The sequence below is a fragment of the Delphinapterus leucas genome, chromosome 3 (genome assembly GCF_059928025.1).
Source record: "Delphinapterus leucas isolate spDelLeu-1000000601 "Yukka" chromosome 3, BTC_Dleu_Yukka2, whole genome shotgun sequence".
In the NCBI taxonomy this organism is placed as follows: Eukaryota; Metazoa; Chordata; class Mammalia; order Artiodactyla; family Monodontidae; genus Delphinapterus; species Delphinapterus leucas.
This window is the reverse complement of record NC_143131.1, coordinates 127,713,101-127,730,243: the sequence shown is the minus strand read 5'-3', so window position 1 is coordinate 127,730,243 and position 17,143 is coordinate 127,713,101. Positions and strand designations below refer to the sequence as shown.

Below are 17,143 nucleotides of genomic sequence, written 5' to 3'. Positions count from 1 at the left end.
GTGCGCGTTCGCCTCTGGCCTCTAGCGGTATTCTGTGCCCTGCCCGCTGCCCACCGGCTGTGCGGCCCCCGAGCAAAGGCCTCTCTTCTCTGCCTCTGAATTGCAACGTTGGCGGCAGAAGCAGGAAGCATATTGTGTGCAGAAACAAAACTGAGTGGTTTTTCCTTTTTGTGAAGGTGGTAATGGTGCAATTAGTGGCTAAGCCATTACTCCCTCCTCCCTGGCTCTCCTCCCCTCCTTCCCCTCTGCCTCCCTCCTATTTCTCTCCTGGGAAGAAGTGGCTGCATCAGAGTCAACTCCATCATTCTCTCCCACTCCCAGCTCTCAGGAAGAGGGGCAGAATCGTGGGGGGTGTACCCAGATTTCTCCAGGGGCTCCTGGACCTAGGGAAGTGAGTCAGGGATCTGCTGCGGTTGGGGATGACCAACAAGCAGACAATGTGTCCAGCAAGTGAGGTGACCAGTAAGGCAATTTGGAGGTTCAGAATGGGTGGGTTAGAAACCCAGAGGGTTTGGATCCTGGATCCTTTTATCCTGTGCTCATTGTGGGCAAGTGCTGGCATGAGACCTCAGCCTGGTGGGCTGTGAAGTGAGCTTGAGTGGAGGAGGTGGGTGTGAGGGTCTGAGATTCTGAGTTCAAGCTAGAGCGATGGGGGTGGTCATGGTCTCACTTTAGACCTTCCTTCTCCTCTTCTAGAAACTAAAAAGAGGCCTCACAGTTACATACTCCCCAAAGGCCTCTACAGCCCTCAGCCTGTTCTATCTTCACAGCCTTCCTCTGCAGTGGCAACTTTGTTCTGTTTTGTAGAAAAGGAGCTAGAGGCTCAGAGAGGGGCTGTGACTTTCTCAGCGTCACACCGTTAATATATGTTAGGACTGGAACTGAATTCAGATCTTTAAACGCCAGTCCTTTTCCTTCTTAACCCCCCGGGCCTTGGGGTGAGATCTTGGGGCCATAGATATGGTTATTGCCCTGAAGAGTTGAAGTTGGCCAGGAAAGTGCCCACAAAACTTGGGAATGAGGATTTTAGGGCGGGTCCACGGCCACTCCCCTCCAAGCCAGGCCATGCTCCCCTCCCCACTGCCGCCTCCACCTCTTTCACCTTGACTTGAAGCACAAGCAGAAACTGGGACATGAGCCCCAGGAGACCAGATCTCCATGGCCCCTCTGGCGGCCTGGGGTAACGGAGTGGTTATGGAAGAGACCTCAGGAGGGGACCAATTGTCATGGCTGAGAGGGGTTGGGGTGAGCAGGCAGCCAGGGATATTCCCTCCAGAATCCTGATAGCTTCTGTGCACTTCCCCCTAGCTAGGGTCCCAGTGTGATGGACAAGGTGGCAAAGAACAGAGAGAGAAAGAGAGAGAGAGAGAGCAAAATAAGAAAGACAGAGGAAGAGGCAAAAAAAAAAAAAAAATTAGAGGGGAGCAGAGAGATAGTTACAGAGGTTATGGTGATCCACTGAAAGAGAGAGATCCCAATGAATTAGCCATCGTTTCACTGTAAACCTTAGAATCTGGCTGTTGCCAGGGCAACGGGGCAATACCTGTCTCTCCAGAGGAGATGAAGTTGCCAGGGTAACTGCATCCTGTCTTTCCGGGGGACCATCCCAGAATGTGGCACCCACCAGCCGTTACCATGGCAACTGCCTTTTTGCCCCATTTAATCCCATCTTGTCTGTTACAAGGGCCCCACAGTTGGAAGTGGGGGAGGTGGGAAGATTGAAGATTACTTGTGGACTAAGTTTGTTCTCCTTCCCCTCCTCCAACCCCTCCCTTGGTCCATCACCTCGGGGATGCTGGGTCCACCCACCCCCGGGTCCACACAGGCCTGCAGTACTGTGTGCAGTAGGGCCAGGGCGCCCGGGAGCAGGTTTTGAAGTGGAAGGCAGGCAGGTGTTGGGGAGGCAGTTACCGGGGCAACGGGAACAGGGCGTTTCGGAGGTGGTTGCCATGGGGACCTGAATGCTGACGAAGACTCGCGAGGCTGTGAGCAGCCACAGTGCTCTGCTCAGAAGCCCCGGGCTCGTCAGTCAAGCCGGTTCTCAGTTTGCACTTGGCAGCACGGGCAGGCGAGTGGCCCCTAGTTCCGGGAACAGAGCAGCGGCATCCCAGTCCTGGTCCTCCAGCCCCAAGCCTCGCCTGCCCACCCAGCGCCAGGATGGCCACCATCACCTGCACCCGCTTCACGGAAGAGTACCAGCTCTTCGAGGAACTGGGAAAGTGAGTTGCACCTCAGAGAGTCCTGGAGGGCTCAGGGGGTCAGTGTCATGGGTGGGGGTGTGCACATGCAGTGCTTCCAGTGCACACACAGGGAGGAAGGCTGCATGTGTTTGGGGGCACTTGTACGTGCAGAGTGCCTAGAGCCAGGTGCGGGCATGTTTGCCAAGATGAGCCAAGGCCAGCCTGGCGAGTGTGTGCGTAGAGGTGAAGGATTGACAGTGCATGGCAGTGTCTGTGCGTGTACACACACGCACACATACACACACAAATGCACATGACCTGGGCACACACAGATTCTTAGAAACAGGATTAAAAAGGGATCTTCCCAGTCAGCTGAGTCTAAGGCTGGAATGCCCCTGTTGAGTTTCTCTTGAGGTGGCCATCTCCCTCAACGTGGTTACTTCTGGTGACAGAGAGCTCACCACCTCCCAGGTAGTTCCTCCTGCCTTTAGGCACCTACAGCAGCAGAGTGGCCAACTTCTCCCTGTAAGCACATCCCCTCCCCACCTCCCCCGGCCAGCTCCTGCCAGGGGTGAGGGCAACGATACAGCAGGGGTTAATAACGGAGCCACTGGTGAGGCTTCCTAGGTGTTGGGAGGAGGGGAGGGGCAATCAGGCGAGCAGTGGGGGGACACTGCCGGTTGCAGGGGCTAGTGATGTGAGGGTGCACCAGCTCTGGTCTCTTGGCAAAGTTGTCCAGCCCCAGAGCTCGTTTCCTGCCTCTGATGACTGGTGTAGAGAGAAGGGTGGGAGGATGTGGGGGGGTGGAGAGCCCTTTGGGGTAGCCCGATAGATTGTGGAGTGTCAGGGAAGCATTCCCGGATGCCGCCAGCTAAGTCTGTGGAGGATCCGGGGATGGATCCATGGTAGGGGTACAGTTTAGAGGCAGAGTTTTCCCCGTGGGCAGAGCAGCTCCAGTGCCCTGGGTGGTCCCCACTGTAGCAGCAGGAGTGCAGGGGAGAGGGGCCCTGTGAGCAGGTATGTGCTGCTGTGAGGTCTGGATGTGCACACACAGGGGTGTGCTTTGATGTGTGTTGCTGCGTGAGGACTGACTCTGGGGTACACTTGCATGCACTGAAAAGGTGTGCATGTGTTCACATGTGTGTGCACCGGAAGGGAGGTGCTGGTGTGTGCTTCATGTGTAAGGCCTAAAAATGCAAGTGTGCCCTGCAGGGGTGGGTGGATGCAAGTGGCACAAGCAGGTCCGTTCGCTGGTTTGCAGGGGAACGAAGGTGTGTACATGTGTCACTGTGTGTACACGTGTATGGCCGGTCAGAGCTGTATGCACATCAGCTGTGCGTAGATATATGTCTGTGTAAGGATGCACATGTGGGACTTGGGCTCACTGGTGTTCCTGTGAGGTCTGGACATGCACGTCTGTGAGGAAGAGGGGGGCATGTCCACGGGAAGGTTTATGTGTGTGCGTGTGAGGCCTGGGCCCATGGGCTCGGGTGGAAGTATGGGTGTTGAAGGCGTGTGTGAGCTCAGGCTGGTGTCTGCATATATGTGGGAGGTTGGCCTGTGGCTGTGTACAAGTAGGCTGCCCGCACACACACACACACACACTCACACACTCACACTCACACAGTTGCCCACCGGGCTGTCCTGATACCTACAGGCACACACCAGCTCCCTCATACAGACACACACCCATGTGCAGATGCGTGCTCACTCCTGTCTGCAGACTTCCTGTCTTTCTGAGTGTGTTTTTGTGCTGGGGATGTGGGGGGCTGGACAGCAGGAACGAAACGTTTGGGGCTGCTCTGGAGGACCGAGGCTGTCTGCTGCACTTGTGCAGGGACCCCTTCTCAGCTGGGTTCTGGCACCCACGGAACCAAGGATTCCCTGATCAGCTGGGAGCTGCCTTTCAGGGTGCGAGCAAGCCTCGGTTTCGGGAGGACTGCGTCAGGGTGCAGTGAGATGGAGTTGAGACATGACTCAGGCGCTCAAAGTGAAAATAAAAGTGATGTTTTGCCCCAAGAGGAGATGGATATCTTCAGACTGGGTGCTGTGGGGGTGACTTGTCAGGGAGAGCCTGCGTGAGCCTTCTCAGCCCTGCTGTCTGCCGGGACGCTTGGAGGGATTGGGGCAAGGGCAGAATTTCAGGGGACAGGGAGCCCTTTCGTGGCCATGGCAGGAAAACTGAGGGTGGCAGGCATGGCCAGGCCTAATCTGATCAATTTCAGACCTTTTCCTTCCACAACCATCCGTGCTCTTAACCTTTTTTAGGTCACATATTCCTCCAGGAATCTGATGAAAGTCTAAGTCCACCTTCCCTAGAAAAATACACAAACTTACGAAACGGTACAGGCAATGTCACGACTTGCAGGACATCGGAAAGGCTAAGGATGGGCCTGAGGTTCAGGCTGCTTGTATCGGAAAAAAAAAGATGAGGCTCTAAAGCCTGGATCTAAAAGGCCTGGGTGCATCACTGAGGAGACAGGGCTTTCGTGCTCTGCGTGCAGCTTCAGTCCAAGTGCCTAGTGGGACAGGAAGTGGCAGTGCCCACAAGGTCTGGACCTCACCACCCATAGCACTGTGACACTGGTGGGGCTATAGCACCTCTTTCCCCCCACCTGTAACCTGGAGATAAAAAAGGGTTGGGAGGATGAAATGAGATGGTTCTCATAGAGACATAGTGACAAGCCTGGCACACTGGGGTCATTGTTGCCCTCAGACGAACAGGCTGAAGCTGACCTGCCACGTCTTTACCTTTTGTCTGGAGTTTGCCCAGCTTGGCAGAGGGGGCTGACCAAACCCTGCCCCCCACCCCACCCCCCCCAGGCTGGCAGGGATATGCAACAGCTCCTGTTCTGTGGGGATAAGCAGAGAAGGTGCCTGCAGGGCCCATCCTTCAATTGGTGACCCAAGGTCCCTGTCAGCCGGGACACGGCTGTTACCACCCAGAAACCGAGGCCCCATTCTGGGAGCCCACTTCAGATCACTGGCACGGTGACTGCCTGAGGCAGCTGGGCTGGCCCTCCAAGGGGACATGGGGGTCTTTGGACCTCCTTCTGAAGGGCCCTGACTGCCCAGCTGGAGAGGAGGACACGTGCCTCTCGAGGGCTTCCTGGCACCCTGCCCAGTGAGGCCTGGCTCCTGACTGCAGGCCTTTGAACAGCTCGTGGTAGGGCTGGCAGTCCCTCCCCCACCTGGTGGGCAGCCAGTGGAGGGGGTGTGGGCTGGAGTCAGGGCCCTGGGGCCTCTTGATGCCACTAGACGAAGGTTGCACTGCGGCATGTGATCCACATAAGCCAGGAACTTGATTCCAGTTTCCCTAGAGGGTTGAGGTGGGTCTGTCTCTTGGGACCCGGAGACTAGCTCACTCCCTCCTCCCTTGACCCCAATCCTCCTTCCTCCCATGGGAGAGAGAAATGGAAGCCCAGACCTTAGGAGCACAGTTGCTTGTTTGGAGGCAAAAGGCAGGCTGCAGCGATGCCAGCTGCAGGGTCAGAGTGGGCCCGGGCAGTGGGACCAGAGCTCCCCCGCAGACCCAGCCTTCTCGAAGACCAAGATCAGGGGAAGGGGTTGGGTTCCAAGAGGTGGAGAAGGAGGATGCCTCCACCAGCCTTTGGCATGCTCTGGGCTTTGGATCCCACTCCCAGGAGAGGTTAGTTAGAGAGGCAGAATTACCCTGCAGCCTGTGTAATCACTGGGCGGCACAGAAAGAGGCTCAGAATGGGATGTTACTTGAGAAAGGGGTGCGGGACGAGGGAGGGAGGCTGGAGAGCTTGCAACCCACTCTTTCCTCTCTAGAAACAGGGGCCTGAAACTGACTTAAGGGCGGTGTTGGGGCTAGGGGAGGGGCTGCAGGCACCAGCAAGGTTGCCCAAAGGAAGGGGGAGAGCTACCTCCAGAGCCCCCCCAACCCCTCTTACCTCCATGGCTTTGTATCATGAATGAGGCTTAGGCTGGGATGATCAGTGGGGGACACTGGCGACAAGAGGCAGCTCCCTGCGCTGGGCGGGGGTCGGTGGGGGGGAGCCCAGGGTCCTGGGTGCTTAGGTTCTCTCTTCGGACACAAGCTCTAACATCTGCAAAATGCGTTTAGCAATCCCACCCTTCCCTGGCAGAGCTGTTAGGAGGATCGATGGTGTAATATTGGAGAGGGAGAAAATACATGGGCATCGATGTACTCCCCCCACCAAAGACCGGTATTGTGCTTTTATTTTGCTTCTAATGACCTCTCACCTTCACAGCACTTTGGGGCCGGTGTGGCACTTCTCCACCCATTAGCTCTGAGGGAGGCAGAGACCTTGCTCGCCCATCTTACAGATGAGGAGACTGAGGCTTGAGAAGATGGAATGACCAGCTCAGCAGACTGGTGGCAGCTCTCAGGCTTGGGTTTGGGTCTCCAGCACCCTGCGTGTGGGGGGAGGGCTGATGAGAGGGGCCGCTTCTGGTGCCCTGTCTGGGGAACACTTCCAGGGAAGAGGGGTGTGGCCTTGTGGGTGAGGGAACTCTGAACTGTCACTTATATATGTCCAATCATGATTCTCCTTCTAATTTGAGGCACCACCCTGGGTGGATTCCTTGTCCTTGGTGTACCTCAGCTTTACCATCTGTGAAATGGGGATCAGAACACTTCTGCAGATGCTGGAATGTGCCGTTAGAGCTGCTACCCTCTTTAGCCTCCGTCTGTGGAAGGCACCCTTGAGGAATTTCGGGCTTCCAGAACACCAGAGCTGGGAGGACCATAGACACTGTCTCTCACAAGCATCAACAGTGGAGCCAACGCCCAGGGAGAGGTGGTTTGCCCAAGGCCACAGGGAGAGGCAGAAGCAGGGTCTGGTAGGGGACCAGATGGTGTGCAGGGGCCAGAGGCCAAGGATGGGAAGTTGGGGGGCAGGTGGGAAGGGGACAGCCTTTCCTCCCTCCTCCTCCGAGCCAGCAGAGCGGAAGGCACGCACATGTTCTGGTGCATGCCGCGGGCCTCCGCCTCCACACAGCCTGAGACACACTGACACTGCCGAGCTTCCCTCCCGCCTGCCCGCCTCCCTGCACAAGCGCGCGGTGACTGCTGCCAGCACCCCTGCAGTCTTGGGCCCCGGTCCTCTCAGTGGGGTGATGGCAGAGCCTTGGAATGCAGTGCCTGCCTCCTGTTGCTAGTGCACGAACACACACACACACACACACACACACACACACACATGGGTGCATGTGGACGTGCAAGTACACAAACACACTGGCTCCAACAGGGCATCGAGCAAGAGTCTTACCTCCCAGTGCAGGGAGAGCAAGATGATGCTGGCTAGGCTTCTGGGCTGTCTCTCTCTCTCTCTCTTTCTCTGCCCTTGCCTCTCGTCCTTCCCTGTGTCTCTCTGGTCTCTGTTTCTTTCTCTCCCCTTCCCTCTTTTTTGTGCTGGTCCCTTGGCCACAGTCCACCCCTCCTGCACGCATGTTGCCCATGTCACGGTCTCTTCCGAGCCTCTCTCTGGCACAGTAGGAAGCCTCCCTCCCCAGGCCAGCCTGATGCAGCCCCCCGAGCATGTCACAGTCTGCTGACATCCAGCCCAGGCACTAGATCTAGGTCCTCGTGGGGCTTAGCTGCCCACCAAGGCGTCAGGTGGGCCTGTAAGGCCGGTGGGACTTTCTGTGCTGGAAAACGCTGACAGCCTTGGTGTCTTGGCATCACATAAAAGGAGGAGCACTTCTGTGACTCTTGCATCCACTCAACAAGTATTTCCTGACAACAGACTCTGTTCCCAGCCCCAGGCTGAGCCCAGCAGATACCACATGCCAGACTTATGTCATCTCTGCCCCTTTGAGGCTTATGGTTTAGTGAGAATCTGACATTAATTAAATCACTTCAGATATTATTATCTAAATGCAACTGGTTAAGGGCTCTGAGCACAAACATGGGGCTATGAGCTGCAAAGAGACCTCAACTATTTGGAATGAGGGAGGTATCAGGGAAGGCTCCCCTGAGGAGGTGACACTGGGGAGCTGGAAGCTGAATAAGAGTCAGTCAGAGGGAAGAGGGTGGAATAGTGTTCCTCAGAGTGGGAACAGCACAGGCAAAGGCTTTGAGGTGTATATTTTGATGGAGCATGTCAGCCCCAGGGAGGTTGGTGGACCTACTCTTCTTAGGCCTGCTCAACTTGCCTCCAACTTTTGGATGCCTGGGTACTAAAAGGAGTATTAAAAACCTATAGAATGTGTAGAAGAGGGGGCCTAGGCAGGGTGGCCAAGGTCTGGAAGCCAAATTAAGTGAGAGAGGGCTGAGGAGCTGGGGGAATTTAGCAGGGAGAAAAGACCCCTCGGGGGTGTGTCCTCTCCCCTCATCTCTGCAGGGGCATCATGTGGCCCCAGAGATGAGACAAGGCTGCTCTGTATGGCCCTGGAGGGCAGAGCAGGACCAAATGTGTAGAGTAACAAGGAGGTGGGTTTCAGCTCAGCGTAAGGAAGAACTTTCCAATGGTCAGAACTGCCCTTCTACCGCCCAGACGGACATGGCCTTGGGAGATAGTGAGCACCCTGCTAGCAGAGATATGCAGGCACTTCCACAGCCCTCTTCTCACCCCGTGCCTCCAGTTCCCTCCTGCCCTGCATCCCTGTCCTGGCCTGGTGAGATGCTGTGCTGCAAGCACGAAGTGGGCGACGGTTTCGGGGCCAGAATAGCCTCAGTTCTGCACAGAATACCAAAATGAAGAGTGCTCCCTTGTCTTAGGGACGGGGAAATAAGGCCCAGAGAGGGTCAGGGCCTTGCCTGAGGTCACACCAGCCAGTGACACATGAGGTTTGGGCGCTCCAGCCTCCTTCCAGTCCAGTGCTTGGCTTTTTACCCCTTGGAGCCTCTCTCTCTGAAGCTCTGAAAGTCTTTGCTGTGTACGTGTCGATGGAGCCAGGCCAGGAGGCCCTTGGAGCCTGGGGAGAAAGCAGACCCTCAGCCTTTTTCCTGCTTTGCCTGCTCTGATCCTGTCACCAAGCTCTGTGGATATATATATATATATATATATATATATATATATATATATATATTTACACAGCAGGTTCTTATTAGTTATCCATTTTATACATATTAGTGTATATATGTCAATCCCAATCTCCCAATTCATCACACCACCACCTGTGGATTTTTTTTTTTTCCTTTTTGTAACCCATTCAAGAAAACCCAGGCATAGCCCAAACAAGGAATATGTTGGAACTTTTGTTGGTTCAATGTTCCCTGCAGCAAAGAGACTCTTCTGGTTCCCAGGCCTTCTGTGTCCCCCACAAGACTTCTGCTGGGTTGGCGCACGGCAGGCCTGGGGGGTTGTGCAGGATAGCTTGAAGACACTGTGTCCCTGCAGGATCTTTTGGAGTCTGGAAGTGGGCGGCTGCAGCGGCTTGGGGAGGGATGTGTGGTTTCAGAAAAAGGTCCTAGGATTTTCTGGCTCTCAAATGCTAGTTTGCGGAGTTTGGGGCAGAGCTGCCATGCTAAACTGGGGAGAAGAGAGAGAAAACGAAGTGGAAGGGGTCCTGAGCTGCCAGCCCCTACCATCTCAGCTTTATTTGCCGTCTGGTGACCTGCATAGCTGTGTTTTGTTTGTTTGTTATTAAGAAATGATACTATTGGGCTTCCCTTGTGGCGCAGTGGTTGAGAGTCCGCCTGCCGATGCAGGGGACACGGGTTCGTGCCCTGGTCCGGGAAGATCCCACATGCCGCGGAGCGGCTGGGCCCGTGAGCCATGGCCGCTGAGCCTGCGCATCCGGAGCCTGTGCTCCGCAACGGGAGAGGCCACAGCAGTGAGAGGCCCGCGAACCCAAAAAAGAAATGATACTATTGCTTCAAACGAAAAAAATAAAGAGGGCTTAAAAATGATCAACAGTTGATTTCACAGATGGGTAAACTGAGGTCCCCCCAAAAGTGAAGGGAATTGCTTAAAGTATGTAGAGGTGGGTGTTTTGGAAACCAAGGTGTTCATTTCATTTCTGAACAAATCTGATCCCAGATTTTTAACTGTTTGAGGAATCTAGGAGCCCTCAGAGAATCTCATATGAGCCACAATCACCCCTGAAAACACACACTCACTCCAACACACAGAATGTTGTATAATATTTCCCACAGGTCCCCCCACCCTAACGCCCATCTGTGGACCCCAAGTTAGGGCCCTCTGATCCGAGAGTATGGGGTATTGGAAAGAGCAAAAGACGATGAGTCAGGAGTCCTGGGTTCAAGGTCTTGGCCTCAGTTTTTTTATCTGTAGAATGGGGAGAGAATGGACCTCAATGGCAAGATACTATTGCAGCTTCCGATGTAGCCACATGTGGCCCACACTCTGACCCCTGCGGTGGAGATGCTCTGGTGGCCAACCCCAGCTCTGTCCCTTCCCCCAGCCATTCAAACCCCATCTGCTCTGTGTTCCATGCCCCCAGGGCTTGCTCTTTGCCAAGTGATCAGATCAGCTAACCTGGGCTGTAAGCTACTGACCACCAAGCGGTATTGGAAGCTAATCCTCTCACAGATAACAGGTCTGTATACATTTGAGCAGGAACGTTCCTTTTTTTTTTTTTTGGCCACGTGATGCACCATGTGGCATTTGGGATCTTAGTTCCACAGCTAGGGACTGAACCTGTGCCCCCTGCATTAGGAGCACAGAATCTTACTACTGGACCACCAGGGAAGTCCCGAGCAGGAACTTTCTGAAATCACCCCAGCTTGTCTCAGAGAGGTAGAATGCTTAGGTATATTAACCCAGAGTGGGGAGATTTGGGGGGAGGAGAGTGGACTTTGATTAAGAGGTGCCTATCACATAGCATCCAGGCAAGATGGTGAGTAGCTAGAAATTTGGGACTAGCATTCTGAAGAGAGGAGGGGCAGTTTAGAAGCAGTTTTCAACCTTGGGTGATGGTCAGTGGCTTTCATCATTTTTGGGGGGACGGGTGTCAGAGAATCCTCTGTCAAGCTAATGAAAAATATACATCCTCTGCCCAGAACAATGCACAGACATAGAATAATTTTGTTAAAATTTTAGGTGTGTTCGTGAACACCCAGAGCCTCCCCAGAGATCACAGGTAATGGTCCTGGGTAAAAGGGATGGAGGGGGAAGAGGTAAGAATGGGTGGAGAGCGAACAGGGAGCAGCGATGCTGAGGGGAGGAGGGATGAAGAAGTGAAAGCACTGTCAGCAAGTGGGGGGGGGCGGTCCGGGGAGAGTGTGGCAACCCAGCAAGAAGAGGGAAGCTAGGTCTCAAAGCTGGGTGGTCAGTGGGGCAATCAAGGCAGATCAATCAGACCTAGTGGGGGATGCCGGGGCTGGCAGGGGGCTGGGGGGACGGGCCTGGCACAACTTTTCTTCCAGGGAGCCCGGAGGTGGGAACCAGATTGTGGTGGGTTCATGGAGTGTGGGAGGTGGGAAGAGGAGGCGGTGGATGTCGGACACTTGTTCTGGAAGTTTGGCAGCAACAAAGGGAGGAAGGAAGTGGCCCAGGTTGCTGGGTCGAGAGAAACGCTCTTGATTTTTTTTCAATTTTTTAAGTTTGGTAGAAGGAAGGTTGTTTATTGTTGCAGAATGTGGGAGACCTGGGTGTGTTTGAGGAAGCAGACAATGAAGGGAAGACCCTAGAGATTGTCAGGACTCCTGCTCATCAGACCCCCAAGGAGGGCAGAGTGGAGAGAGGGTTCGGTGACTGAAGCCCCGTAAGCAGTGTCCCCGTCTGCTGACACCCACAGGCAAATGCCCTGGGCTCTGGGAGGCTCCGGCATAAAGGAGGGGAGGGTTCCTTTAGGGGAAGTTGGCAGTAACCAGTCTTGGGCATCAGGAACCTCTTCTCATCACTACGTAGCAGACACTTCTCATAGCTGGCCCAGGAGGAAATGGGGCTGGGGCTCCTCATCTCCATTTTTCAAATGGGAGGATAAGCAAGTTGGCAGCCAAGGACCCAGGCCTTCTGAGTCCCCATCTAATGTTCCTGGTGCCGCCTCTGCAGCCATGTCAGCATTTTGGGGTGTTTTAGGCCAGAGAGGGTGATGAGCCTGCTGTGGGTGGCAGCCAGCAACTCCCAGGACACTCTGCTTACCAGGCAGCTGAGAAGCAATCTCCCAGTGCGAATCTTGTTTCTCATGGCCCATTAGCACGTCCGCACATTCTCAGCCACGCTGGACCCACTATCACGGCAACCTCCCCATCCGTCAGGTGGAGAGCCAGGTGCAGCCTCCCTGCCTGCTCATGCCCAGGGACAGGCTGCTGGGCCCTGGGGAGCACCCCACCCCCTCACCATGGCCTCCCCACACCTCCTGTCCTGGCTTGCTCCTTCCCCGGGCTTGGCAGACAAGGTCCAGTTTGCCTCTGATGATGCTGGCTATCCTCATCACTTCGGAGATCATGATGCCTATAAAAGGTGCTGTTTCTTGAGCACTTACTATACTCCAGGGACTGGGCTAAACCCACTGCATACCTTACTCTCTCACTGGATCCTTGAAACAGCTGCTCGGGGTGGGTACTATTCTCACTTACATTTTACAGGGGAGGAAATAGTCTTACCAAGGTTAAATAACTTGCTGGTAAGAGGCTGAACCACGATTTGAACTCTGGTTTGCCTGGTTCAGGAGCGCCTGTTCTTATCCACATAAAACCTCACTATCCAATATGGTGTTCACTAGCCACTTATAATGATTTAAATGAAATAACATTAAAAATTCAGTCCTTCAGTCCCACTAGCCACACTTCAAATGCTCTATAGCCATATGAGGCTAGTGCCTGTCACAATGGACAACACAGAATATTTCCATCATCACAGAAAGTTCTGTTGGACAGCTCGCTACAGAATATTGAAGGTGGAAAGGCCTGTGTACCTTTTAGCCCCACGCCCACCCCACCCCACAAGTTGCAGATGAAAAAATTGATGCCCACGCTGGGCCGGACCCCTGCCCAAGACCTCCCAGCAAGGCTGAGAGCTGAGGTCTTGTCCCTCCAGTGTCTATCTTACACACACACCCCTCCCTGCCCACATTCTGTGACCCTCTCCTAACATGGGTACTTACCCAGGGTGACTCACGTGTGCTTTGTCACACCCAGAGCCTCTTGGCATCACATACACAAGGGCACTGATGGGCTGCTGACACACACCTGTGGGCAGACACCACCCCCCCCCCCCCGAACCCTTTGCACCCAGGAACGCTGTCACAGGCACTCCCAGTACCCCCCATGGACATCCCCCACTCACGTAGGGCCCTCGCTTGCAGGCCTCATCCCTTCCTCTCGGGACCCCTGGTCGCTCCCTCCCACCCTGCCCTCCCCACCTTGGCCTCCTCCCCTTTTCCACCCTGTCCTGTTTCCAGGCTCCTACCCACCCACCCACTGGCCACCTGCTCAGCTCAGGGCCGTGGGAGGAGTGGGTTGGCTCTTCCTTTTGCCAAGGCTGCTGGGCTGTGGCCACTGGCTCATGCGGGACGAGAATGCAGAAACATGCCTTTTTTAAACAAAAGATAAAAAAGAGAGGAAGTTAGGGCTGCGAGCTTGCTGCCCACACTCTCATTTTGCTGCAGATTCTCCTCTGCCCCTCCTCTCCCTGATCCCCAGCACCGGGACAGGCAGGGAGGAGCCTTTCCACTTGTGGATGGAGACCTGAGGCTGCGTAGGTAGAAAGAGGGGCTCCTTGGCCCAGACCCTTTCCTCGCCCCATTCAGGCATTTGTGTACCTGGCACTGTGCCCTGTGTTTTGCATGTGTTACCTCCCTTAACCTCCCCAACAAACCCAGGAAGGAGATATTATTATAGACCGCATTTTATAGGAGGAAACAGACAGTTGAAGGGCCAAGTTCAATATCACACAGTCGGGGCTCAGTCACGATCGGATCACAGGGCTTTGTGAGCCCAGAGCCCCTGCTTTTTAGGGTCACACTCTCTTGCCTTTGGTGGAGTCAGAAGAGCAAGGGCAGGTGACCTGGATTCTCTTCACAGCCTCGAGAGGATAATGCCTGCTCCCTTGAGGCTTCAGTTTCCTGATCTGTGAAATAGGGGATAATTCCAACTTCACAGGGTTGCTGTGAGGGCCAAGGAGCTTAGTGGTGAATGTGCATTTGAAGGGAGGACATCTTCTGGGTATGTGAGAGGCTGGTGTTCTCTGGATCAGTAGCCCTGAACTGGATTTGATAAACTCCTCGCTCTGAGAATCTGCTAAAAGCTATGCATTCTTGCCCCAGAAAAAAATGCATATGCCTACGTTCAGAGACACAGGGTTCCTGCAGCTGCTCCGCCCTTGGCCTGGGCCCCTAGTTAGAGCCTGGGATTTACACAAATCTTGGTGCTGTGTTTTGAGGAGGAAGTTCAGCAAGCGTGCCTCCTCTTGTTTTATAGACATGGCTCTTAGGTCCTCAGCTCCTGGGGCAGAGCCCAGGGTCATAGAGCCTCTTGAGCCTCTCTGCACAGAGCCCCATGTGATGGCCCATCAATGCTGATTTCTAGGGGGACCAGGCATTTAGCAGGACTTCCCCAGAAGGCGGGCAGGGCAGTGCCAAGCTGGCTGGGAAACAATCACTTGGGCAGCCTGTTAACTGAAAATACTGATTTCTGGGCCCGCATCTGAAGGTTCTGATTTGGTAGGTCTGGGAGAGGCCTTGGAATATGTTTTTTTGAAATTTAATTTTGGCTGCATTGCGTCTTTGTCGCTGTGTGCGGGCTTTCTCTGGTTGTGGTGAGCAGGGGCTATTCCTCGTTGCGGTGCGCGGGCTTCTCATTACGGTGGCTTCTCGTTGCAGAGCACGGGCTCTAGGCGTGTGGGCTTCAGTAGTTGTGGCATGCGGGCTCAGTAGCTGTGGCTCGCGGCTCTATATGTCAGACTTCCCTGGTGGCACAGTGGTTAAGAATCCACCTGCCAATGCAGGGGACACGGGTTCAAGTCCTGGTCCGGGAAGATCCCACATGCTGCGGAGCAACTAAGCCCGTGCGCCACAACTACCGAGCCTGCGCTCTAGAGCCACGAGCCACAGCTACTGAGCCCGCGTGCTGCAACTGCTGAAGCCCGTACGCCTAGAGCCCATGCTCTGCAGCAAGAGAAGCCACCGCAATGAGAAGCCCACGCACCGCAACGAAGAGTAGCCCCTGCTCGCCGCAACTAGAGAAAGCCCGCACGCAGCCACGAAGACCCAATGCAGCAAAAAAAAAACAAAGATTCCCAAGGCATTCTGAAACAGCCAGTTTGATAACCATCGATCTAATGTCTTTATCTAGAATGGAGTTTTGTTTCTCTAGTGGAGAAATTATATTTCTCCCTCCCTGCCTCACATCCTTCCTTTCTCCCTCACTCTATCCATCCATCCCTCCATCCAAGTTAATTAAACTCCAACTCTGGCCCAAGCATGAGCTAAATGCTGGTGAGTGAGACAAGCCCTCCTTCTCTGCTCCTCCTCTCCCTGGAGTTCGCAAAACCTTTCCCAGAAGTGACCCCTTGAAACATTCTCTCTCCTGGGGCTTCTGAGAATCATGGCCTCACACTGGGCAGAAACCTCCCTGTTTGGGTAGGGTGGGCACCTTTGAGAGACCAGTGTGTGCACCTTCCTCAGATATCTGTTCCTATTCCTAAAACCCCAGACTGAAATCTTCTCCCTGTCTCATTTCAGAACCTCTCACCTAAATCTGCCTCCTGTTCCTATAGTAACATTTATGGAGGCCCTGTTGGTAGGTAGCATTGGGTACCTGGGCATGGGTGTGGAGAACATTCCAGTCCTGGCCCTCAGGAACCCTCCGTCTGGTGCACAGACAAGCTGAACGAGCAAGCACAGTCTTAGGCTAGATGGGGAGGTGTGGGGTGCTCTGGGAGCACAAACAACGGGACATGTCGCCAGGAGGCTTCTCAGGGAGGGGCACCCGGTCTGCTGCTCTCTCCAGGTGGAGGACAGGCAGGGCTGCACACCCCACGGACGGTCTGTTGCTGTGCCCATGAATTCTGGCCTTCCTCAGCTTTCCTACGAGGTCATATTTCCTGGTCTCTAGCCCTCCTCCCAGACCTTTCTTACTTATCCTTCGCCACAGTTTCCCACCCATTCCCTTCATGCTGCCCGGACACGAAGAAGCCAGTGACACAACGCCCAGGGGTGTGTGTAGAGCAAGCATCTCCGCCAGCCTGCGGGCTTTCTCGGTGCCTGCCAGCGTCCGCCCCTGCTCCCATCAGCCTCATTTTTGTGGCTTGGACCTGCCTGTGTGCTTAGGAGAGGGGATCAAAGTTTGAAGGATATGGTGGGGTGAGGCCATTTCAGGAACTTGGGCATTCAGGCCAGCAAGCGGCAGGCTCCCTGGGTGGGAGAGAAGTCAAAAACCTGGGGGAGGAAATACCTGAGTTCTAGACATGACATGGCCTGTAGCTAGCTGTGTGACCTTGAGCAATCAATCTACCCTGAGCTACACTGAAGCTCAAAATCTTGGGCTCCGCCTCAGACTTAAGGAATCAGAATCTGCCTTTTAAACAAGATGCCTGGGTAATTCATATGCACATTAAAACTGGGGAAGGCTGCCCAGGAGACTTGCTTCTTGACATTAGCCTGTGGTTAAGGTGGTAATGGTGGTGACCACAGGTAGTGTCTGGCCCCTTAGGGGGCCTCCTCTGCGATGTGAAGGGGTTGGACCAGCTGACCTTTGTGGTAGAGGGTATAACATGGCACCTAGATGACAGATCTAGCCCTCAAACTAGTTTTGTTTGGCAAAATACTGTGTTTAAATTTTTTGGAATAAGGTACCAGTATTTAAAAATTGGGAAATGTCACGAAAATACCCAGACTTCCAGTTTTTCTCGAAAAATCAAACAATCTGGGAAATGGGCCACATTCCACATGGCAACAATGTCTTCTATGAGCAGTGAAACCCACAGCCCTTGCTCCAAGTTCTCCCAGCCACGAATACGTTGAAGATAAAAACCCAGGAGTCTCTTAAAACATGAAAAACTGCTCAGCTTCGCTCTTGATATGAAAATTCCAAATCAAATCTACACTGAGTCACCACGTTCCAC

At 54.3% G+C, this 17,143-nt stretch overlaps 1 protein-coding gene across 2 annotated transcripts in view; it reads left to right on the top strand.

Annotated features, from left to right (window-relative positions):
* The first annotated feature begins 66 nt into the window (after positions 1-66).
* Positions 67-17,143, top strand: part of CAMK2A (calcium/calmodulin dependent protein kinase II alpha) — a 64,159-nt gene continuing 47,082 nt past the window's right edge. The window contains exon 1 of one of the 2 annotated variants that reach the window (XM_022590119.3): positions 67-2,219. In XM_022590119.3, coding sequence (XP_022445827.2) covers positions 2,158-2,219 — 62 coding nt within the window. In that variant the 5' untranslated portion in view covers positions 67-2,157. The remainder of the gene's footprint in view (positions 2,220-17,143) is intronic. The other variant, XM_089909547.1, reaches the window with a different exon arrangement.